Source organism: Hippoglossus stenolepis, chromosome 10 (genome assembly GCF_022539355.2).
Source record: "Hippoglossus stenolepis isolate QCI-W04-F060 chromosome 10, HSTE1.2, whole genome shotgun sequence".
Classification (NCBI taxonomy): Eukaryota; Metazoa; Chordata; class Actinopteri; order Pleuronectiformes; family Pleuronectidae; genus Hippoglossus; species Hippoglossus stenolepis.
This window is the reverse complement of record NC_061492.1, coordinates 22,668,903-22,695,464: the sequence shown is the minus strand read 5'-3', so window position 1 is coordinate 22,695,464 and position 26,562 is coordinate 22,668,903. Positions and strand designations below refer to the sequence as shown.

Sequence of the window (26,562 nt, the reverse complement as noted above, 5' to 3'; positions counted from 1 at the left end):
GGTGGTAAAATTACTTTGGCTGGTAGTACAATTAATAAATGCTTCCTTAGTTGTGACCAAATTGATTTTTACAGGTACAGTAAGTGGTCATGTTGTCCAGTCAGTCACAACCTGCCTATCAAACGGCTGCTTTTATTAATGGCTTGTACATGATTAATAAATCTTGTGCAAATCATTATTCATCATCTCATATTGGAGACCTATTTTCAGATAGAACTATACTACAGAAATATTGTTAAGAAGAACAAATCCTTGTAGAAGCAAACAAGAAAAAGAACGGTCAAACTGTGAAAACCAGTTTATTTACAATATAGTTAGTATCAGTATATAGAAAACAAATGTGGAAGGAAACTTCTGGAATGAATATTCATAATTGGTTCATATAGCTGCTTCTATACCTCTGCTTTAAATAAGAGTCTCAATGAGTTTTCCCCAAGTGTTTTGGGAGGTTATTTATCACAACGTCAAATTGGTCAAAATGGTGTGGAGTTGTTTTTAAAAAATTACAGATTTGTCCTGTTCTTATTATCCTGAACCAACATATTTTGTAACTTATAGTCTACGCCAGGTTGTCTCAAGCATCAAGTATTATAGAGCGTGAAAAGCCTAAACATGGTAATGTATGTGTATTTTGAAATTACATGCATTTTTACATTTTATAAAACCATATACTCCTGTAGTTCCTGGGGTTCCAGACCCCTTGTTAAAAAAACACAAAGAGGGGACCACAGCTGACTGTGTGGACACATTAGAAGAGAGTAATATCATATATACATGTTTGCTCAGAGTCAATCCTTCAGTTATCTTGCATGCAATATTCCACATGTGTCTGGACTCTGAATTAGATAAATATTTCAGGTGCACTTGTGTTGATGGTTGCCATAGTGATACAGCAGCATCCACTGTGTTGCTGGAGCAGTTATAAACTAATCAGACTGTCTTCTTCCTCTTCTTCTGCCTCTGGCTCCACTGTGGCTTCGTCAGCAGCGAAGAAGCTCTCTGTAGGTAGAGCTGGGGGCGGATCACTGGGGCAGCTGCGGCCAGGCTGTTTGCCGGGTTCCTCGATGGGGTGATAGACAAAGCAATAGGCTCCGGGCTGGCAGCTGTTCTTAACACTAAGGGCCAGCTCTGTAGAGACCAGGGGCTGCTCAACGTCATCCATATACACACTGAGTGTGTAGCAGTCTGCAGGAGAGGAACACGGAGGCATGTTACAAACATATGACTTAACAGTGCAGTGATAATCTATAGCTGCTTTCAGACATGTACTGAACTTTAACTTTAACTCCTGACATTATCCGGAGGGGCTGTATGTGAGAACGCAAACGTCCCAGTGAGAGGCTCCAAACTTTCTCCAGTTTCTCCTGCCAGCTCCCTAGTATTATCCCTATATTCAGATAATTTCCGAATGACCCAATGTAAAAACAGCAGGAGGTAAACCAGGAAGAGTGGTTGTGTTGATGATGTTTCTAACAAGCAACAGATGAAAAACTGAAACAAAACCAAAAGGACTACAAAAATATCCGGATGAAAAAGCAGTGCCATACACGTCGAGGACGCCGACGAAGATTTCAAGAGAGTTTGTGGTGATATGAGCAGACACCGGTGTCGATGTGCCATAAACAAAAACATGTGATCTCCACAGAGGAATGTACACATTACGTCCTGCCGCTGCCTGCTGCACCACCCCTCACCAGAACGCTCCAGAGATTTCCGGAGAATCTCCTGCTGTGTTTTTCACGTGTGAAGAAGAAAGTACCGACCCAACGGTGCGGACAGTCTCAGGAGTTCATGTGTTGAAACGGCATGGTAGTGCCATAGTCACAATACCCCATAAGAAAAACACATTTTTGACACCAGGAAACTCAAATACTCACTTATTAACACTAGCAACTAATTAGCAGTAAGATTACCAGCAAAATAACAGTTATTATTGGCATAAACCTAACGAAGATTAAAACACTGCCAGGAAGGTTTTCTTCAAGTTCAATATTGAGCTCATGTTTGTGTGTTCAGTACTGAGCTTGAGTGGAGCGCTGTGGCTAGCTTAGCACAAATTCCAGAAGCAGGGGGAAACAGCTAGCCGGGCTCTCTGAAAATAATTTATAATTTATATTCATACTTTCACCTCCAAAGCTCACTGAGTAACCTGCTGTGTTTTGCTTGTTTAATTTGTGCACTTTTTTGGGGAAAGCTACCATCTCTTGACAAACTGTTGTTTTTCTGGCCGTGGCACAACTCTTTACAAGCACGGTGGTGCCATATAGACTGTAAATAAAGATGGACGACATGACAGCTCCCCAAAAGTGAAGCCAAAGTGTCGCAATCCCCCCCTGGTGGTTGGCCGAAGAATATGTTAGTAGATGGGACATGAGCAAAAGTTAAAAGTCAAAATGTGAGTCAAATGAATCAGTTTTTTGTCATTTTAGGTAGTTGTTAGCACACTGATGTATGTTAATCCGTGTGACCTTGATATCGTGGCTCCATTCTCCAATCGCTACTGCACAGACTGAATTTACATCATCACCACAAGATGGCAGCATCCGCATCTTGGATATTTTGGCTTCATTTCTGGACAATGGAGATCGGCCGTCCATCTTTATTTACACTCTCTGGGTGGTACCAAACGCCCGGTGGCAATCTCTCTTTATAGATTAGAACATGTCCCACTGTTTGTCTTAAAGAAATAGTTCCATCATTTAACCTCATCTGGAATCACAAATTCTCATGATCATGTTTCTGTTTGTGCACAAATTAATCAAATGATCTTTCGACATTTTAGGCATGTTCTGTTATAATTCTAAAAAGAGCATGATTAGCTGTCTTCCCCTCCTCTTTACCTTTATGCTAAGCTATAGACTAACCCTGTCTTGACCCCCAGCTCCATATATTACCATTCTTCCTATGCAGCTCTTGTGTAAAGTGATCACGTGCATTTCCCCAAATCCCTTTGGATTTAAGTTTCAGCCTGTCCCACTGTCCCCTGTCCCAAATTTGTATCTAGTTTATTCTAGTCTACTTATTTAGTTTTTTCAGTACTTTTGTTGTCTTACATAAACACTCAAATTAATTTTTTTGCATTTATTTTGTTTCTTAAATAACTGAAGAGGCACTGCACTGAATTTACAGATCAATTTACTTGGGAAGACACTCCTGCACTGTTTGCTGTGGCTATGGAGCAGCTTTTTCATATCTGAGAAAATAACTGATGAATTACAGTTTCCAGTTGCATTATGGGAAATCGAAAATGCCGCTTTTTGGGCTGAAGCTTGACTCGGGAGTAAAAGTGAGCATATCTCATCCTCTGCTGGATCAGTGTGAATAAATACATGAAATCTGTCTCTTGCAGTTTAAACTTTATGGAAATGCTTCTTCCAGACATTCACCTTGTTCAAAGCGAGCAGCACACTGCTCAGCCAGCTGCTCGATGGTCGTCGTGGGGAGGACACCCAGAGTTTTTGGGTTGGTTCCAATCTCAGGACAACACACTGTCAGGAAGTCCTACACAGCACACATACACAAAAACATTACAGAAATATAACACTCCACCTTGTGTCCCTATGTGTGTGACTCCACCTGCGCTTTTCTGTTCTCAGTTTTACTTTTGCAAATATGAGTAATATACATACCATCAACATGTTTTTTATTTGTTCATGAGGAAATATTTGTTAGTACATATTGTATTTTAATCATATTGTGTCTGAGCCATAGTACACACTGTGACTGGCAGCATTCTTCAATGGTCCATGTTCTGTGTGTGTAAGAATGTAAGTATGACTTCTGTTATGAGGAAGTAAATCTGTTTACACAGTCACATTAAAATTACTTTTCTTCCTCATGGGGACAAAAAGTAGGTCCCCATAAGGGAGAATAATTACATTTAATGGTGAAAATTTGATTTTGGTTTAGTGTATGATAAGGTTAGGATAATGGTTTGGAGTTAGACAAGTAGTAGTTTTGGTTAAAGTACCTTTTCCAAGAAACTAATATTGGTTAATGTGTGTATGTGTGTGTACCCGCACAGATCCTTGGGCCATACGCTCCTGGTTGAGTGTGCGTCGTCTCTCCCAGCGGTGGATGGAGTCCTGAACCTCTCTGCTGAGCTGCCGTGTTGCTGACCTCTGCTGGTCAAAAGACTTAATGTGCTCCAGAGCCCCATAGGTGGTGGTCAGATAATAGGAACCTACACACACACACACACACCATCAGTCATGTAATAAACATGTCCACAGGAAGAACTGTTTCTGGGCATGTATTTGTGTACTCTACCTTCTCCTATTGTTAGTGATGGGTCCATCAGCTCCATCATATATTCGATATCCATCTGTAGGGTGGACAGATTGGATCTGGCCAAGACGTACATCATTACAGGCAGGAAGTCATCAGCGCCGTAGGCCCGCCCTACACACACACACACACACACACACACACACACACACACACACACACACACACACACACACACACACACACACACACACACACACACACTTATTTTGACTTCCACAGAGGAACCAACCATCTCTGAATTGGAGAATTTGATTCACTTATTCACGGAATTTATTTGCAATCGACATGGATACTAAGATATGCACATGTACTGTTTGAGCATTTCTAAAATGAGCAGAAGCCTTTGCAATTGGTTAATGTTGTAAAAGGGTCTGTTTTGACCTAAACCACAATCTTTTCCTATACATAATCAAATGAAAATCTGAAAACCAAAAAGCCTTTCTATGTTCAGGCTATCTGGCAGAAAGATCTTGGGGCAAACTGGTTCCAATGGCAAAACACATGGTGGAATAGAACAACCACAACTCCCAAAAAACTGTCAATAGGAACTTTGCCACATATTGACAGTTATTGTTGAAAAAAACAGCTAATGAAAGATGAATACGTTTGATATCATCATAATTTAAAACATTAGCTCCCATGAATATCCAAATCTTGCTTAGTTAGCATCTACACCAGAGAACGCTTGTAATGCGTTTTTTTTTACCATGAATGCAGCTCTATGTATCTGGAGCCTAGTTTGATTAATATATTCACAGAACACAAGCTGCAAAACAAGCATATCTCCTGGTGCGGTAAACTGTGTTTATTTCTTGATTAGCTTTTATTAAAACCGACATAAGGACAGCTTAAAGGCTCATTTATGCTCAACGTTAAAAACATAAACAGAATCAGAGAGAGCCTTGTGTCAGTACTCTGCGTTCATTTCATCCAGATTTGTGCTCGTCTTCTGAAAGACGAGCACGAGGGGGCAGTGTTTCCAGTAGTTCAAGCGAGACGACTACTTACAATATTGGTGGAACTTTTTGAGGAAGCAACCCAGCCTCTAGTGTAGAGGTTAGGGTTGCAAAGGGGCGGAAAATTTTCGGAAACTTTCCGGAAACTTTCCATGGGAAGTTAAGCTCGGGAATTTTGGGAATTTTGAAAAAAAAAAATGACCGCAAATTAAACGCTGAGCAATAAAAACGTCATTCAAAACTCTATTTTAAAGATGTATGGAATGCAGCACACGCTGCACGTTGAATTTCAACCCTGCACTGTGCATTTCTCCATCACATGCACAGATAATTCCCAGTATCCTGCACACTACAGCAGGGCTATTGAGGCCACACTACAGCATTAGCCCAAGGACTAGTCAGGGAAGTTTTGATGATATTACTGGGAAAATATATTAGCATGCTGATTGAGGATTGTTCATCTGTTCATCTAGCCTATTTCTATTCATTTATCCATCAATTGTAAAATATTTTTAAAGACGATTCCAATTGTTTAGCTAACTATTTATATCTCTGGCATTGCATTAGTGTTTTTAAGCAGTTTTTCTCATCTTATTCTACAGAACAATGCCACGTGCACTATCTCATGTGTGGAGACATTTCACCCCAGCCAATGTAGAAGGAAAGGCTGTGTACATTTGCAAATACTGTGCAAAGACCTATGTTAAGAATGCCACAAAGATGCAGAAGCATATAGTCAAGTGCCCAAAGTTTCCTCAGGGCTCAAATCAGCTCATGACAAAACAAAATGTTTATATTTATGTCTGTATATGACAAGGTAAATACAGTTAGTATAAATTACCCACAAAATTTCCAGTTTATTCCCGTTAATTCCCGTTAATTCCCATGAAAAGTTTCCAACTTTGAATATTCCCGGAATTTTGCAACCCTAGTAGAGGTCCATTTTCATGACATCGTTCACCATGACCACTAAGTTGTTGTCAGAAACTCTCACCTCTGTGCTGCCCTCTAGTGGATGTAATGATTGACAACCATGATAATGCAATGAACACATGGAAGTATCTGGTCCGCGACAGTTACATTTTTTTTTAAATGGACATGTCTCTTGTCGTACGTAGAGGCAGCATAAATGAGCCTTTAGGGTTCAGAGGTTAAAGGTGTGTGGGGGGTTCTGACCGGGGCAGCTGACGGACATGGACTCGTAGATGATCTTGCAGGCCTTCAGCAGGAGCTCGATCTTTTTCTGGGGAGAATAGTCTAGATGGAGGTTGTTCAGTTTGATGCTGATCTTGTCCATAGCGGAAGCCTCGGGGACAGAAGTGGTTACTCCCAATGCTGTGGTGGTGCTTCCTAGAAGAACAGACTGACACAACAACACACATAGGCAACATTACATGTGCTGCTGTTGTTAAATGCACAGTAGCAGTCTCCTGCAGCGGTAGTGTACATGTCATGTTGGTAAGAATTGTATATAGGTACGTTACCATCACTTCCCGGCTAATAGTATAACCCCTGTGATAGAGCTCATGCTGTGTTGTACCTGGTTCTGTGTCAGTTGTTTCAGGCTGTTGTCGTTGGAGTGTAATGTCTCCAGACACTTGTAAATTGGCTCCCTTAGTGGCTTCAGCACACTCTTACACAGGGCAGCTTCTACTATGCTCTCTGCATGAACACACACACACACACACACACATATTAAGCAGAAGAAAATGTTTCAAATTTTCTGTCTAAATGGAAAATATTAAAAAACATCCTTACAACCCGAGCCTCGCCATCAATCCTTGACTAATTTGGGTTGTACAGGTGTTGTATGTTGAATGTATACATTGTAAATTATCACTTAAAACAACATACATCCTCATCATTGTATAAAATGAAAAATAGGGAAATAAATTATATATCTTGTCATGTTTTGAAAACATAATAAACAAACAACCTTAAAACTAAACACGAAACCAAGACTTATTCGTTCAAGTTCTTTTAGCGTTAAAACCACATTGCGACTTTGAACCACATGAACACATTGATGTCAGAACAAATTCTTAGTTTCTAAAACATTTTTCATAATGTAACTCAACTGTATCTTTCAGGATCCCCCCTCATATATGACATTGTACTGTTTTTACAGTAGTAGAATACAAAGTAAAATATATAGAGGAAATAACAGTTTGAAAGAATTCTCTAAAGCTCTAGTTCCACATGAAACTAAAAGACAGAAAACATGGTAAATAAAATATAACATAGTGGTAAAGTCACCTAGTTTGTCTTGTACATTCTGATGTTGCGGCTCCAACATGGCCTGCAGCTCTGTGCTCTGCAGCAGGTAACTCTTCAGCTGAGTCATCATCTGTCTGATCTCCTGCAACAGCTCGGTGGACGAGGAGTGGTTTGTCATGGTCTCCAGGGTGAAAGCACGGTGCTCTTTGACCTACAGGTGTATTCGTGTTTTAGACTTTTGGTTGACGCTGTTATCCAGAGCAGTCCACACACATCAGACTTCTACTGCGTACTCACCAGGTTGCCAAAGTAGCTCAGAGGGTCCCTGGCCAGCTCAACAATGCGCTGTGTGAGGCGGCGGTCATGGCTGATGAAGCCGGTGATGACGCTGGACAGGCGGTAGCGGGCTCGGCCTAACATAATGGTGGTGGGGGTCCTCCTCACTGCTGCCTTGGGACTACGGCTCTCTGCAGGACGACTGAAGAAACAAACAGTGAGACTGCATCTTTAGTTTTTCTTCAAACCAGTAATTCTCTGCACTTAAGTGTTTGATTTGTAACGTGCATGTGGCGCTTTTAGAAACATTGAAGTAACTTTCTGTGAAGTGACTGAATTTCCTTTCTTTGTTGATAATAAAAAGCAAACAACCTTTTCAGGTCAGATATTGTATGAGCTTGTGCCTGATAAGGTGTAGGCAAGAATCACACTTAAAAAGTAATACAGCAAAATTGCTTGCTGCTTCTCAATTACTGCAGGTCACTTTTACAATTTTTGAAAGAAAGCTCCAACCAGCAAACAACCCATTCCGAACAGGCAGGTTTACTACAGGCACTGCACAAGTACGTTTTAAATATCGAGGTCATACTCACCAAGCACTTTATTAGGAACATACTAATACCTAATACTACTGGCTAGTTCCTCCCTTAGTTGTTAAACAGCCCCAGTTCTTTGTGGCATGTTAGAAACCTTCTTTTGAGATGAGCTGCTAATCTCTTACTCTACCCTGACTCTACCACACCTGAACGTTGTTCTGCCATGCTGAAAGTAGCCATTAAAAGATGGTCAACTGTGCCCAAAAATGGATGCATTTGCTCCAGATTGTGACTCTACCATCTGCAGCCTCAGCAGAAATCCAGATTCATCCGACCTTGCTACGTTTTTCAATCATCAACTGTCCAGTGCTGGTGAGTCTGTGTCACTGCAGCCTCACATTTCTCTTCTTGTCTGACAGGAGTGCAACCTGCTCTTGAAGAACACCCACAGCGAGTACAAGGTGTTGTTACTTCTGAGGTTATCTAAGTTTCCATGGTCTTTCTGTCAGCTCTAAACATTCTGATCATTCTCCTAGGTCCACAGAACCGCTGCTCACTGGCTGATTTTGTTTTTGGCTGCCCTCTGAGTAAAAACTCTACAGAGTTTAACGTGGGAAAATCTCAGGAGATCTACTGGTCGTGAGGATCTAAGAATAGAAACGTGTCGTGTTCCCTTTTCCAGCGGTCCAACAATTTACTAAACTCATTTAAAGTAACCTGCTAAAGCTAAATAACCTTATTTATACTGTGTAGATGGGATAAAAGGAAAACTGATCTTGATGCCACATGTCACACAATCAGTGAATCAATAGCCTTTAAGCAGTGTACATTGTACATTGAGGAGACATATCTTTTCTGTTTTGGTTTACCACAAGTGGTTATTCTGGAACCTTTCTTCCTCCCCTTGCACCACATGTGCTTCTACATAGTCACATGGTTTATTAAAACAAGACTTCCTGACAGGGTGCACACTGACTCAGACCTGTACATGTACATCAGCGACACCTCAGTGGCTAGTTCTGCATGAATATTTGGAAAACATGTTGAATTTCCAAATTAGTTTAAGATGATTGACAAGAAATCCTTCACATAACTCATAGGGCACATTACCTGGTTGCATATATAGTATAGACCAGGCAATTTGTAGGGGGGTGAGGGGGAGATGCCATCCCTTTAAACCAAAATGACCAAAAAACATAATTACCTGACAATTGGTGTGCCAAATAGACTGGCAAACATTCTCCCTGGTAAAAATAAACAAATTGCCTATACTGTACATATATATATATGAACAGTATTGTAGTTGTTTTTTCTCAACTAGCCCCTGCTTGTGCTTATCTGCTGCTGCTCAAACTGTGCACGTGCGCTTTGTCATAGAGGGCAGGAGAGCATGAACCTGGTTAAATGAACTGCCTGTACTGCATTTTCAAAGAAATAAAGCTAACAACGAGTGGGGGATAATTTCACTTGTCATCATTACACCAGGCATTCTATTGGTTGAGGAATTATGACAGACTTGTTTCACGCATGCACAGAAGTAGCATGAGTGCAAGGAGAAGAGCTGTCGACAGGAAATCTGAATGCAAGTGCACAATTTGAGCACAATGTGAGCACAAGCAGAGTACAAGCAGAGTACAAGCAGAGTACAAGCAGAGCAAATCTATGCACAAGCAGGGGCAATTTGATTGCTGAGCGGAGGGTTTCGGGTGAAAGCATTACAAAATGTGAATGTGAAGCCAATAATTCCTGTCCTCAAAGTGAAAGACGATGTTCTTGAAGAAAGATAGGGGAAAAAAAGATATAGTGAGTAATTTGACCTTGAGCCTGAGTCGAGTCCAAGTCTGATCCATCAAGGAAGAGTCAAGGCTGAGTCGTGTTCCTATTACCCGAGTCCAAGTCATCAGGATTAAATCTAAGGTATATCCATGAAAGCAAGGTTCTTTTAAGGCATCTTAGCACTAACTGTTACTGATGGTATGAAACCATATATAGGCTGATGAACACTTGTACGGAATTTTATAATATTACAGTATTAATGTAACCATTAATATAGTAATAATAAACTAATAACATTTGTGGCCTAGTCCTTGTCCCCAACATCCCTGGATCATTTATTGTTTCACATCATTTTAGGTAAAACGTGCCATTCATGAGTTTTTCAGAGTGGAAGTGCTCCAGCCTCTGCCATCACCAGCCAATCAAAACCTACCTGTGGTTCTGCTCCTGTTCCTGGTTCGGCTCTCCTTCTTCTTCTGTGCTGCTGGTAGAGCAGGAGTCGGGGTCAGTTACCAGAACAGCGCCTCCCTGTGGAGAGTACAGTGACACATCTGGCCTCCGCGCTGGCGAGGGAGGTGGGACTTTCATCCCAGCACTCTGATTGGCTAAACCTCCTTCAGCCTGGTTGGGGCACACAGGTGCGTCTGGGGAACATGGCTTCCTCCTGGGTGGAGGGACTGGACGTGACGGTCTCTTCACTAATGACGGACACTGTGAACCAGATTTCAGTTTTTCCTCCTCTTTATCCATTTTGACCTCTTTTTCCCCCTTCTCATCCTGTTTCTCACTCTTTTCTCCATCTGTTTTTGCCTCCTCTTGATTTTGGCTATTGCTCTCTTCTTCAACTCCCTCACTCAGCAGACCTGATTTACTTCCTGTTTTCTCTTGTCCTCTGTCTCCTCCCCCATTTTTCTCAGCTCTCCTGTCAGGATTTTGTCCCTTCTCTCTCTCCGTCCCCTCTCCTACCTCTTGGTCAGTGTTTTTCCTGGAGGAGGTGCGACGGAGAGGAGCAGGAGGCAGAGGCGGAGCACCACGGCTCTGCGGGGGGACAGGAGGCCTCGACGGAGAAGGTGATGTTGACATTGACTTCCTCTCTTCTTTCTCCCCACCTCCTCCCCTTCCTTCCTCTTTTCTCACAGATGCTAGAGTTACAGAAGATGGAGGGTGAGGTGAGGGGGGAGAGAAGAGGAGGCCCATCCCAGACCCTGAGCCAAGGCTGGGTGGGCGGGGTGGGGGGCGTTTGTATTTAATCTCCTGGTCGATCGTGGTCTTGGACTGAGTTTTGTCCTCTTGGCGGTCTTTCTGTGGGGCTTCTCCATTCTGCAGGGAGGAGGCGATGTTTTGATTGGACACAGAGGAAGGGTTCAGGTTTTTGTTGGGGCTGTCCTCTACAGTGACCGGGTTGACGTACATGTACAGACTGTTCTGATCCAGAACCAGGTCCTGGTTCTTTGCCTGCTGGTGCAGCTCAGACATCCAGAAATCTGCAACACATGCAGCACAGTGTTGAAAAGTTGCTTTGAGCTCACGTATCAGATGTATTAGCTAATATGTACTTTTTGGTTTGTTCTCTAAAAACAATCTATCTCATATCATATTATATCACTATTCTTTCATTGCTGAGCATCAACATTCATTGTTGATCTTGTGCTGATAATTTTCCATTTTTCTTGGTGTTTTATTTGATATGATTAAAGGAAGATTTCAAGATTTCCTTTTAAATAAAATTAATCATTTCAGAAGAGTTGAGAAATAATTCTAGTTTCATGAGAGGGAGTCTTTCTTAGCTGGTTGCAATGACTAAAGTGGGTTCTTTGTCACCATGATGTCGCCAGGAAACCAGAAGAGACAATGACTTCCTGTCATTGCTCATTCATGTAATGGTCCTGCACATAGCATCTCATGAAACAGATATTCACCCTTTGTCTTTTACACTGATTAAATGAAATATAACATGTTCATGAGTGATCTTAAAGAGTAATTGAACAGATTATGAGAGCAAGGTTGAATATTTCCTCCTTAATCCAGTTGTTATGCTAAACTAAACTATCAGTCACCCATAGATTGACATTTAACTGGAAGTTTTGAGAACAGTATCCGTATTGTCAATGTACCACTCTAACTCTCATGATTAAAACTCCAGAACATTCAACTATTTTTAAGGGATATCTAGAAACTTTAAATATTGTACAGCAGACAATAATATATTTTTTTACAATTACATAGGACCTTCTAATGTCCAATAGGTCCTGTAAATGTGATATAATGCTTACATTATACATCGTATACTCTGGTTATCCATGCTGGTTTTTCTCATGTCATATATTTTACCTGGCTTGTCTCAGTGCCTAAGTGTCCATTCATTGTGAGTCTGTATGTTTTTATTCACGCTGTCCTTCACTTCGCTTTGAAACGTCTCTGTCAAGCAGGGCTTTAAGTGTGAATCCTTTTATTTCTTTCAACGCTGTATCTTGTTCTCAGCAATGACCCAACTTCAGTGCACTAATGATGTAGATTTATCTACCTGCACCCAAAGCAGAGATGACCTCCAGCTCCTCTCTCTTAGTTGCCGTGGTAATGGCCCGGGGTAACCTCAGTCGGACGGTCAGGATGTCCCTGATTGGTGGATTCAATTAGCCAGCGTTCAGCGTAAGCAGGGAATATTCTGACATAACACTCTGTCATGGCATTCGTGTGTGTGTGTGTATGTGCGTGCCCCGGTTTATTTCCATGTGTGTTATGTAATTTCCTAGGCACTTTGTGTGAGTTTTTCCTCAATGTATGTATATGTACGTGTGTACATTCATACATACATGTGTGTATGTATGTGTATGTGTTGTGCATATACAGTATGTATGCTGCATGACTTGAGTGGCATATATTGCTCATTATATGTGATCTGATTTTCATCTATTTAAACTTATGGACAATCACATTGTGCTTAAGCTAATAACACAAACAATTACAAATATTGTTGTATAGCACCAAATCACAACACATATCAAGGCACTTTAAACAGTAAGGTTGAGAATTTACAGATATATAGAATAGATAACATTTGTGTGTGTGAATGTGTGTGCGTGTGTGTGTATTTTACCTGCTGGCACAGTAGAAGGAGATCAGTTTGAAGATGTCATCAAACACCAGGGAGGAACCATCTAAATGAACAACTGGGACGGAAAATATTTCAAGAATGAATCTCTAACTGCTCCAACATGTCAGCTCAGCTCAGACATGCACCTTCTGCATTTTCTATTTATACCACTTGAACATTGAATAGCAGAACCTTAGAGCAGAAGCTGCTTTGTTGTGTATCACATACATGTCTTGTGCTGCTTGACCATCAGACTGTGTACGAGCGGCGCCCCCTGGTCATCTGGTAGGCGTACTGACAGTGTGAGGCCCTTGTCCTCTGTGCTGTGAACCAGGAAGGCCTGCAAATGTCAGCATGAGCACAGAACACAGACAAATGAAACGTCAGATTTTAAATATAGTGCATGAAACATACAGCACAAACATACATTTATTTTAGACTTTTAAATAATCGGATTTCAATTGATACAAATCTCATGTCTGTGCATTAAAACCTCGATCATGGAGGTTTATCAAAGCTCAGTGGGACTCTTGGTTAAGAAGGACATCCTGTCATTCAAATAAATACAAATACTATACATGAGACAACTGTGCTCAGATGATTTGTTGGAACAAAGACTTGATATCAAACAGTTATGCTCAAGAGGATAGAAACATTTTATAAAGCAATTCAAACTGATTTATCTAAAAGCACATAGGTCTAATGTACATCCATGCGACATATGATTATATTATTTTGACTGTTTCTGTCTGACAAAAAAGTATAGAAGCTATTTCTTAGATAAAAGGACACATCTAATATTTAATTTGATGGAATCAGATTTGCAAAGCAATAAAATGAATAGATTGGTACATGTGGACGTTCAACCATATTCACCTCCTCTAATTACACTGGTGTTATAATTCACTTGTATGTTAGTTTGCAGGATTACATGAACACCACTGGATGGATTACCTCGAAATGTAGTGGAAGGATGGTGTATGGGTCAGAAAAGAACCCATACATTTTTTATGTGGATCTGAATAAATGGGCAGATCAAGGAATTTTGTTTCACTTTCCCTGCAGAGTTTCACACAGAATTCATTCAATCTATGGTGGTAGCGGGGGTGCATGGGCACAAACTTCGCTCTCATGTGCAACAGATTCCTTGGGACAGGTAGACTGATGCTGCAAATAGTGCTGCACACAGGTATACAATACAGCAATGGAGCAAAACACCAATTCAGAGATATCTCATGTTATTATGAGGAGTATGAAGGGAAACTCTACTTTGACTTGGTAAGATAGGGCTTTAGCCATGAAGAGGTATGTGCTCTCAAAGCGCCCTTCTAGTCGTAGTAATAGAATAATAATACTCATTCTGAATCCAACATATAATAAGCTTCCAGTTTCATGTATATTAATTAATGTGGGTGCCTTAAACCAGCCAATGACCTGATACACCAGTAAAAGGTCACATCATTTCACCTGTATTAAGACTCAACAGACCAAGCAGGCAAGGACAAGCAAAAGGTGAAGTCAGGGTGAGAAGGTAGTGACTGTTTTAGCCTGCCTTTAAAAAAAAAAAAACAGGCAAGTAAAAACAGATAAGTAAAGGTGGAAAGTTACAGCCTGGAAATCACCCCACACAGTCTGACAGCGACTGAAGGAATGGGTTGGTTTATAAATATACTCAAGGAGCTGGTTTAGAACCAGGTGAGTAAGTGGACAGAGAAGAGACAGGTGGCTGAAAAACAGGAAGGAGTTAGTGGAGGACAGCAGGGAGCAGCAGCATCTGAAATAACTAGAGCACATGTACCATAGCAAGGGTGAGGTAGAGAATCAATAAATGAATGCACAAGAGAACTGAGACAACTTATGGGTGCACTAGCAACAACGACTGCACTGGCATTGCACAGTAGACTGTAGCTCTAAAAAACTGCTTTGATGTTGTATTAGAGAAAGTGTACATTGAGTACAGGTTAAGTGTGATGTGTGCTGGTAAATTTTGCGACAGTTTCCTATACTGATGGGGCTTGAATGTGCACTTAAAGCAACACTATGGAATTTTTAAACAAAAAAAGAGCAGCTTCAAAACAACCTGAAGGCTTGTTCTAGCTCTATGCAACTTTAAGAAGTGTGTAACAGACTGAATCTGATTTCAGACTTGCAAGAAAAAGGTCCAGAAATGTCTATGCCTGCTGAATGCTCTACCTATAGGTGCAAGCCCTTGTCTGAATGTTCAGGATGTTTTCCTGTTGAAGAATCTTTATATGTTAACGGGAAAGTCCAGAAAATATCCAAATCATATTGTTGGGAGTTCATCTCATTTCTATCTCGTGATAGTCGCAGCTGAAGTGGCCAGAATCCAGCCACGCAGCTTAACTGTAGATATGTTAGAGAGACTTAGAAGTAATTTAATAACAAATGTTTATTTACAATAATCAGCCAGGAATCCTTTAAAATATGTAGAGTTCTAAACAGAGTTTGGTGTATTTGTTACAGCCGCAGCGCTTCTGGTTCAGGATGCCTGGGATCATGGGTAATATCCACTGTTCGGTTGTATTTCAGCCAAGTCAGTGGGACTACGAAGTCAGCGCTCCGCTCAACACACTGATAAGCTTAGCCACGTAATCTCCCAGACGCCGGGCCTAGCAGAATTAATCACCATATTTGGCTGCAGAGGGCCGTGTTACTCTGTAAAGTTTAAATAGTATTGCTTTAAGTGCTCAAGATGACAGGTGTTGGATTTGGGACAAACCCAAGATCTGCCATGTTTGTTAATATATCAATATGAAAAAGTAAATAATAAGAAAACAGTAAACAGAGGCTAAACAGTGCATTCTGCTGTCTGCTCATCTTGTGGAAGATTAGCTGACAAGGAAGGAAGGAAGTTGCCTCTTTGAATATGCTCTAATCAGGGCTGAGACAGCTTCCTTTGGTCAGACCCTGACTTGTTTGTGGTGACACAAAAAAATGCAAATATTTGATTCTGCAAAACATGTACTTACAATGGACCAACACCTTCTTATTTACGTCATCTAATAAACATAAATAGATGTAACAGAAATTTGTCTACATTTCCCTTACATCAGTATAAAATTAATTAGTCATTAAGCCATTTAAAACTGGAATGATATTTTATTTCAGAGATAACTCTAATTCAAAGATTTGAGGCAACCACAACAAGTTTGTGTGTGTCTGGGTGTGTGTGTTTGTGTGTGTGTGTGTCCCACCCCATCTGTCTCTTTCTCCATTATACTCGGAGCTTGGTCCTGGCTGAGTCCTTTGGGCTGCCATACCGAGGCGCTCCCGACCAGGCAATCGATAGGACTCAGTAATGATGGAGGAGTTGGAGAGACGGATGGGACAACAGGGGTAGGTGGAGGGGGTAATGAGGGAGTGGAGGAGGATGAGACAGTGGGCGAGGATGGAGGAGCAGGGGAATAAGGAGTCATAGTGGGAGTAGGATCACTAGACACAGTTGACTGTAGAGACACCAGAGGAGGAGGAGGGACCGGAGTGGGGGAGAGAGGAGGCAGAATAGATGGTGGAAGGTGGTTGGAGGGGAGAGATGGAGGACCAGAGGGAGGACTAGGATTGGAGGAGAGAGGGGGAGGAGGTTTGGAGACAGGTGGGAGAGGAGGAGGTAGGGACGGAGGTGTGGATGGAGGTAGAGGAGGTCGAGAGGGGAGCTGGGTGGACTTTGCTGTAGGAGGCAGCGGCTTGGGTCGACATGGACGGGCAGGAAGGTTCAACGGCAGCAAGGTTGGAGATAGAGGAGACGATGAGGGGATGGACGCTGTATCGAGTGGTCCTGTCAGAGCACTTGTGTGGCTGTAAAAGAAAGAAAGGCAAAAGGTCAGTGGTGGAAACCTGCGGAGGACTGATGTCATCTTAACTTCAGTTTGGTCTAGAAACAGCCCTCTGGTCATGCTGATCTCCGTTACCTCTCCTGTCTCTTGCTCTCTGCTACGTAGGTTCCTATTGAATCAGTTTTGAACCTGCACTGACAGATTTTCTTCATCACTTATAGGCAGCAGAACAAGCTGTGAAAAAACAACATTGACCCATTATTGCCTTTACAAGTTGTTGAACATGCTACTAAATAGCTGCCAGCTGTTCTCTGACCTTTTCTATTCTTTGGAGCTGCAGTGAAAACGAGAGTTACGAACATAATAAGGTTCTATGAATTCTGGATGACCGCCAGACGACGGTGCAATGCACTGGATATTTCCTTCTTGCATACATGCAGCTCAAGTAGTTATTCTAACAAAGTCACCTGTGACCATATGATGGCATGGTGTGCATGCCCCAGTATATATCCCTCATGTCATTACGTAATCTGTTCCTCCAGAATCTTCTTGCCCAGATTCCGAGTGAGAGGCAGCTCTGTCGGTCACCCAGAATTCACAGAACAGTAGTTACGTTCGTAGCTCTTGTTCTATTTCAATGGATTACTTATTACTGGATTACTTATACCAGCCAAGTCACCAGGAATGCTCACTTTTCTAAGGGGTGGAAACCATTGACAGGACGGCTGTTGCCACTGCATGAGAAGCAGCAACATTCACACGGTAATACCAAGCAAAGGTACATGAAGACTCCCAGGTTACTGCAGCACAAATGTCTTGCAGAGAGACCCCTCTTAAGGCTGCCCAAGACTAGCATAATCTGACCTGCAACCACTTGTCCCATTGCAAGAAAATTGAAGGAACAGATTGTGTGATGACGTGAGGATTATATACTGGACCCCACATCATCATATGGTCCCGGGTGACTTTGTTGGTATAACTACTCGACCTGCACGTATGCGAGATGGAGCTATCCAGTGCGGAAGCACCACCGTCTGGCGGTCAGGAAGAATGAAATAGAACAGCTGCTGCAAGTGACACTGAGAAAAATGGTTAAACTGAAACCGTGAGCTAAAAGAAAAAACTGTTCCACTGATGGGAAATGCAATTTGGATTCTCTGAGGTTTTCGGATCCTAATGCTAGTAACACATTTCACATTATACATAGTTAATTACACATATTTCATTAATGAACCTCCAAAATTGGGTTACAAATAGATACTTTTATAAAAAGATGTGGGGAACCTTCAGTTGTATATGGCCTGCACAACAATTCATTAATACGAAAACAATCATATGCAGTAAGACATAGCAGACTATAAAGTTCCTTTAGGGTGTATATTTGTCAGGTCATAGTCAAGATGAATGAAACACACACATATTATGGGACATATTACCTATTATCAATAAAAAAACATAATGGCAACTGTCACGAAAAGAAGTAGATTTATTATTTTCCAGGAATTAAACTAATTATCTATTTTTCTGTGAAGTAAAACACAAGCCAGTGTGATTAGTTTGTAAAGAACTGAATGAGCTGCAGGGAAAAATGTTCTCTAAAATCGTCCAACCAGCTGCTTTAACTGGAAAAAGTTAACTTAATAACTTGTTGTTGCTGATACTAGTTTGTTTTAAACCAGACTGATTAGATAGGCCGGTTCTCTTGTCCTGTGTTAATGCTCTAACCCTTGTCATTACTGTCTCCTCCTCAAACAGTTCTACAATATACTGTTTCATTGTTTGTGTGCTGGACATTGTGTGCAGAGCTTTTTTATAAACAGGTGCAGAGTGAAGTTAGAAAACTTTGTGTTCATCCTACCTAGTTTATCTGCAATGAAGATTTTCAAGTCAATGATTTTCATAAAATGAAACTGAATTCACCATGTGTGTGCCTTATGTTTAAGTTTGAATGATTTACTGAATTTCCGTTATCTTTTTATACATTGCAAAACATTTCAGAGGTCTGTTAGGCAATCGACACAACCTTCAAACCCAAATTCACAACTTTTCAAAATAAAAGCTCTGTAATTCAGCTTCATATAAAGCATTGTAGTAACAAAACAAACATTGTGCTTTTACTTTGTAGACAAATTGCTGTAGATGAAGTGATTGTTGTTGAATGTTGCTGACATGACATAGATCAGCACCGGTGACTCTCTGTATAACTTCAAATGGTGACAAAAAAAATCCAATGTCATTATTAAACTAATGTGGTAGCGATTTTGACCCACATTTTGACTTAGTTGCCGCCCACTGCTGTAGTTTATCCAAGGATGTAGATTACATTTTTTTACTGAGACTGAAGTAAAGAATGGATCTTCATCATCATGATCATCATCATCTCATTCCTTATCATGATCATCATCATCATCATCATCAACACCACTACCATCTGACATCAGACACCTCGCAAAAGAGAAGCAATTCCAGCCATTACATCAGAGAGGTTAGTTATATATATATATATATATATATATATATATATATATATATATATACATGTGTGTGTGTGTGGGTGTGTAATAATTTAGTATGGTTTTTAAAGGATGTTATGAAATGACCCTTGATAGGAAAAAAGGTTCCAACCCTGACCTATAATTCCTGAAACATCTCTGTAGCTTTTACTTAACATTAGTCAGGTAAATGGTGCATTTGTTGGAGACTATTTTTAGGTTTAGATTAATACACAGCAGCTAGCACTTATAAGCAACAAAACGGCAGGGTGTATTATGACCAAAATTTGTCAGCCAGTGCAACAGTGTGGCTCAACAATGTATTTCAATAGTTTTGAAAACAGTGAGCTTTACAGCTCAGAGGAATAAGATATATCGATAAACACATGCAATGCATAGGTAGATTTTTTACTGGTATTGATCTTTTCACAAGATTTCACAACAAGATGTAGACTAAGCTTATTTTAGCCTTTAACCAGTCGAAATGTATGTTATTGGTGAAAGGCTGTTGTTATTTGTCTCTGCATAAACATTTGACTAAAACCAGAAAGGGCGAAGAGAGTCCTGTGCAACAAGAAGAAATGTGGGATTGTGTGTGAATAGAAAAATTGTAGTCTTATCATTGAGTAACAACATCATGGGCATATGACAGTTATTGGAATCATGTTAGTTTGACAGTGATTTCAAACTCTGACTAGTTAAATATGGCACATTGATGTAACATGTTACAGCATTGTCTGCTTTACTACTTTTAAGTACTGAGCTGGGCTTTGTGTTTAAAAAAGAGAGAAAATAAAAATAAAAATGCATTGTGGGAAACCACCACAGTCAATCCCATGATCCATTTCAGGGCCTCATAGCCAGCAGCTAGTCACTGGTATGAAAGGGCAGTGTATGACCTAACCATTGTATTGATACCTTAAGCTATATGAAGCAATATCAACAGTAGGCTTTTAAATCTGACACTCAGACACTCTCTGCATGAATACATAAACTGAATGTTCAAAAGTTCCATTAAAGGAATAGACTATAAGTATCTTGTCCAGGGGGTGGATCCAGGAGTGTGCAGGCCTTAATTCCCCCTGTCTGTTCAGTGGTCTTTTATTTATGTTTTTCAAACTTACTAACAATGCAAACCAAAAATATGACAAAAAGCTTTTTCTAAGTTCAAAATATGCTTGAACAAGTGACATATTCAAATATGTGTGGCCATGCTCAAAGCTATGGAGCTAACAGTAAACAAGGAATGACTTAAATGTGCACCTTATTGAACCAGGAATTGTGCATGGATATTGGAAATATTATTGGCCCCTCTGTGTAAATTGTGGCCCCTTCATGGTCCCTGGTTTGGAAAAATCTTCTTCACCTTCTTCTTGTTTTTGTCCCATTTTGACAATTCTAAACACTGAGGAAATTACACAACTGTAGAAAGTCCGGTTTGAGTCAGACATGTTTCACTGGTTCGCAGAAAAAACAAACAGTGTAAGTGTCAGCTATATTTTAGAGCTAGCATTGCAATAGAAATCGCAGTTCTCAGTAAAAAACTCAGCAAAGACTTCCTCGAATGTTATTTGAATTATTTGATATCTGCAATGAAACTTGCTAATACCAGGGACTCTGATATTTAGTATGTATTTAGTATCATAGTCAGGGAGATGTAAAATAATAAAAATAATAATAATATGTTCATATGGTCCAAAGGCTTAAAGATCCTTTGTTTAAAGCGTAAAGGAGCTCTCTGTGCAGTTCTCTCAACAGAACATTCACTTTACTCAGTGATGGAATGAATCCGTTTGACTGAAGTATTTGACTGACGTATTGTACTTAAGTAAAACTTTGAGGTACCTTATGTACTTGACTTGAGCATTGAAATTTCCTGCTATTTATACTTATTCTCTGCCACAATTCAAAGATCAATATTGTTTTTAATTTGAATTAATTAAGTTTAAATTGGCTCAACATCAAGCAACAATGACAGTAAAATGATACATGTTAACTTAACTCTTCTGCTGCATTGAGTTTTCATCCTATCATGCCTTGTACTTAATGGTCAAGATTAAACAAAACACAGTTATTCACCTGATCAGAGTGAACTTGTTACTTAAGGTCTGCACAGTTACAACATGGTAACTGTCACTAGGTTCAATCAAGTTCATCTAGTGTAGCCGAGGAGTTGCACAAGCAGAAACAGAGCCCAAACTACATATTGCCTGAGCACCATCACTGAAACAAAGTTTAAAGGTTCAAAGATTAAAATATGAATCTTAAAACTCTTAGTATATTCAAAATCAAACCAGCTTTCTGATCTCCTCACATGCCTCATAACTGTCTGATCTGCCATTTTAAATGATCAGTGGCAACTTTTAACCCCTTATAATCTTCCACACAAGAAGAATCAAACAGCAACAGATATCAGCATGTCTGTAACAAACTCAACATAATATGTATTTTCTCTTACAATCCATACATTAGAAATCTGATCTGTGGAGACAACATAGAAACAGAATATTCCAAAAACCTCTGAGAAGCCAGTGACCTATATATTAGCCGTTGAGTCATCACATCTGTTTTTCCAGCTCTGGCTGTCTGACTTTCGACCCCCTGCTCCCCCTCTCCTCTGCGACCGTTACAACGACCTCATGCCTCAGCAGAATATAGTTCCTGCTCTGTAGTTTTCACTCGGTTGTACTTTGCCCCAGACCCCTCACAAACTCACCCAGTGTCCTGGGGAACGACGCTGGCTTCCATCATATTTCCACAGATTCGGAGTTGGACTGCTCTCTGTCAGCCCTTCAGCTCCATTTGAGACCCCGCCTTGTTCTCTGTCCCCCCCCTCTTTTCTCCCTCCTGAGCAGGACTGAAAAGGGAAAAACTCAAACGCAAAGGGAAATTATGTTTCAGTGTGTCAGCCCTCCCCTTCTGTCTCAACTTCCTGAACTCGTCGGACAGGAAGACACAGACATTTGGGGTCAGACTTCCCCCACTCTGTTTATTTGTCAGTTACATACATGTACGTCTCAGCGCTTGTAGTTCATGAGTATGGGTATATTTACCAGCTGGATCGCTTTTTCAAACAGGGTTACTTACACCATTGAATCTCAAAATGTCTCCTGGATATATAACCATGTTGATGTCCCGTACAGCTTCAATATTCAGCAGATGCTCCTTGAGCCTCCTCCTCTGCCTCCTTCTCTCCTCCCACTCTGCTTTTAAAGCTTTCCAGATGCTGCTCCATTCAAGCTGTGGAATGTACAACCTCATGTTTCTTGCAAGCTTCACTCTTTGCTTCCTGATTTCATGACTGCTGTGTGTATTTGTCTTACCCACCACATGTCAACCGCTTATCTCTTCTCTGATCTAGAGGCCTTTTTCTTTGTTTTCCCAGGGGATTTTTTTTTTGCTAAAAACCAGTAACTAGGCTGCTGGTAGGATTGGAGTTACACATTGGAATTGGAGTGTGAATGCATTTTTAGAGGCTTTACCACTGGGGGACTGATCAAATCAATTGTGGAGGCTTGACAACAACACAGACAACATTTGAATACTGACATTAACTAGTTAAATCATGACACCGTTGAAAAGGCGTGGTCTAAAACTCCCTCTCCTTTTAGACTATTCATGTTCCAAATTCAACAATTCACATTTTTTTTTGACTTATTTTAAAACTACAACTCAAGAGCAAAGTACAGTTTCTACACAGAGCTCTCAAGTTGCACTTACTGCAAACACGACAGATGTGGAGGTTCTTGGACATGCATCTGTGGTCAAAGAAAAACACACACATACACACCAACGCAGCCAAGTGTGGTGACTGTGCAGCTGCTTCCTGTGCACACACAGGGGTCATACGTGGTTTGACTCTGCAGATAGGCTGAATGTGACAATGAGGTGTGGGATTGTTTTCGCAAGAGTATGGCTGTTCAACAGCTGTAAATAACCACTGGAGGGAGCTATGGGACCGAGCATTGTGCACTGTAATAAAAAGAGTGAAAGCCATTGGAGTAGCCTGGAGTAAACGACATGTTCATTGATTTTGTAGGCACAGTTTTATCACTAGCTATGTGATCAGCAGGGAAATTGCATCATCAAAATATCTCTGTCATCATATCTGTGCACCGACATGCACATCTGTGCTCCCTCACAGCACCAGCGCAGATGTAATGCAGTCAAAAGAAATCTGACCGAAATCATTGAAGCTGAATTAATTGTACTTTTGGCAACTAGGGGGCAGTGTCTTTAGCTGAAAACACACTCACTCACTCATATTATCACCTTATTGGGTTAATGTGGCAAAAGATGTGTGAAATATTGACCAGTCACTCCAGTGGTGAATCTATAATAATTGATTTTTGTGGCCACTTGTGGGCAGCAGAACAAGCTGTGATGTACTGAGCAGTTTATCATGAAAACCCTACACCTGCTTACTCATGCAGTTACTGTATATAACCAGCCAATCGTGTGGCAGCAGTGCAGTTCATAGAATCATACAGACTCAGGTCAGAAGCTTCAGTTAATGTTCACATGATCAGATTAATGAAAACATTGTGATATCAGTGACTTTGACAGGGACAGACAGGCTGATGATCGGAGATTTGCACACACAAGAGTACTGAGAGTTTTACTCAGAATGGAGCCAGTGGACGGCAGAGGACGGAAACACTGTTGTTGAGAGAGGTCAGCGGAAAATATCCACAAGGCCACAGCAACTCAGATAAGCGTTCTTTATGTCTGTAGTGAGCAGAAAAACAACAAACTCCTGAGGAAAATATTCTGCTTGTTTAGCTGAGGGGCTTTTTACTTTGCAGAGTTTGTCGTTATCATAGGACAAAAACATTGACCTTAAAGACACTAAATAGTTTTGTAGAGCTGAGAGGTCCCAGGTTCAAATCCCAGACGAGCCCCTATTAATGTTACAACCCTGGAAAGGGATTCAGGAAGTAACACAAATGGATTCAGGATGTAACACAAATGGATTCAGGAAGTAACACAAATGCCAGATTTAAACAGGCAATTACAGCCCTTTTATTGTTGAGACCAAGTGAAAGAAAGAAACAATTCAACAAAGAAAACCAGGCGAGGAGAAACAAAGGGAGCAGGGCTGAGGGTGGCAGCAAAACCACAATGAACAAAACCAAAGACAACTTCCCTAGCCCTAAACTAACTAACAGTCAAAAACAATAGAGATAAAATACTAATTAACAAAACACAAAAGGGCACCCATCCATAAACTTAATGTGGCTAACAGTGAAGAAAATGCATGTGCGTGTTGTTGAATGAGGATGAAAAAGTTCAATATTGAACTACGCCTAAAGCCCACAACTAGTTAGCCATGAATATTTGAAAACAAGTTACTCAAACAGGTAACTATCACGAAATAAAATTATACACGAGAGGCTCAAACAAAATCACAGCTGCCCCCTTGCGATGCTTTGAAGTGGCTTTTAAAGGCTTGGCTGCAAAAGGCTGACTTCTGGTTGGTGACCACCCGGTGATGGGAAACAGGTGGAGATGGGCAGAGAGAGGGCGTCATGAAACAAGAACCCATAACAGGAACTAAGGAGTCAAAATTCTTTATGAGCTCATTACTGCCAGTAACTCTGTTCTCCTTTAGTCTGCCTGTAGTTATTTGATTTATTCTCAATATAAACACATTGATTATTTCAGCTTTAAACTTCCAGAACTTGGGACACAATGACATTATCAGCCAGTAAAACCAGCAATAGCAGGCAAATAGATTAAAAAGTCGTAAAAAGTTGATATTGATCCCATATAGAGTTAATTTATAACTCTATAGTTTATGTATAACGTTAAATATTTTACAGGACATTTCTGTTGTCTCTCTGTTCTACTTGGCACCTCTCAGTGTGAGAATGTGATTTGTGGTATTTGTGTCAGTTGCAGGCCACCATATGCCGTGCCAGAAGCCCACTGTGGTGCTTCTGAACACATTTCTAACCAGCACTTTATCTTTTATCTGCTCTCTGAACACGGACACTATTTTCTGCTTTAGCTGAAACAGACACTAAGCAGACGCCTCATTTGTTTACCAGGAGAAGGCTGCAGGATTCGTCTTTAAGCATTTCTTACTGACGACCTTAAATAAAGATTGATGAATAAATGGACCAGGCAAAAGAATAAATCCAGTTTTATTATAGTGATAGTTAACATACATAATGAAACATACATCACTGAAACATTAACATGCAAACCTCTCCATTGTATATGTCCATAATACAACTGAAACCTTATTACACAGACCACTGAACACTCTCCTTTCTTATATTGACTCAGAGGACAGGGTGGTGATAACATTATAATTTACACAGAGAGGGGGACATTACACATTTATAAGAAACTGTAAAGGTGGACAAAGCTGTCCACGATTAAAATGTATCATACACATTAAATAAGACTATATAGTCTGCATACTATATAAAAACGGGCCTTATTTCCAGAAGTTATTTGTAAAACAAAGCAAGTTTCTAACAAAAGATACAAAATAAACAAGTCTTTGAATTACATCAGCCTAAAATCAAAACAAACTGAACAGCCCACTATCCCCAAAAGAAACACATGATATAAAATCCCATGATTTCAATCTCCAAATTATTATTTTAGTATCAAAAATACAAGCAAATTTTATACTGTATATATACACAATGTAGTATATAAATCTACAAATATCTGCCTGTCTTTCTGTCTAAATGTGGCTTGCATATCTCGAGAACTGTTCAACCTATCAGCTTCACACTGAACAGCTCTTTGTGCAGCAGCGGTGGCAATTACTGCTGCTCACTTATATAGTTTCAGAAATAAAGCTGCAACTAGCCGATTCCAAACATGCTGGTCTAATTGCACTAGTCAAGAAAAATAACCATAAAGTTTAAGTGTAAATTGTTGAATCTTCACTTTAGACTGTATTTTGTAGTGCCTTGAACGTAATGCTAATATGTTGCAGGTAAGGTACCATGATTGCCATGTTAACCAATTTAGTTTAGCTTATTAGCATGTTAAAATACTTGTCACAGAAATAGTAATAATACTAGAGCTAATTGTGCAAGCAAATTTGAAATTAATATGTTTTTTTGTTTTTTTAACAAATTAATGAATCAATCCATAAATAAATAAACC

General features: G+C 40.4%; 1 protein-coding gene across 2 annotated transcripts; it reads right to left on the bottom strand.

The window, feature by feature from the left end:
* Window positions 1-283: 283 nt before the first annotated feature.
* Window positions 284-22,574, bottom strand: rin3 (Ras and Rab interactor 3). Of its 2 annotated transcripts, none has more exons than XM_035168278.2 (14): window positions 22,148-22,574; window positions 16,361-16,961; window positions 13,374-13,485; window positions 13,149-13,221; window positions 12,576-12,667; window positions 10,485-11,535; window positions 7,761-7,941; window positions 7,503-7,674; window positions 6,787-6,908; window positions 6,423-6,609; window positions 4,270-4,401; window positions 4,017-4,183; window positions 3,387-3,501; window positions 284-1,185 (listed from the first exon to the last, which is right to left on the bottom strand). In XM_035168278.2, exons 1-14 carry the CDS (start codon window positions 22,180-22,182, stop codon window positions 920-922), a joined length of 3,306 nt encoding a protein of 1,101 aa, XP_035024169.2. In that variant the 5' UTR covers window positions 22,183-22,574; the 3' UTR covers window positions 284-919. The 2 variants fall into 2 exon arrangements, with proteins under 2 accessions (XP_035024169.2, XP_035024170.2); XM_035168279.2 differs by having other exon boundaries at window positions 4,023-4,183.
* Between the last annotated feature and the right edge of the window lie 3,988 nt (window positions 22,575-26,562).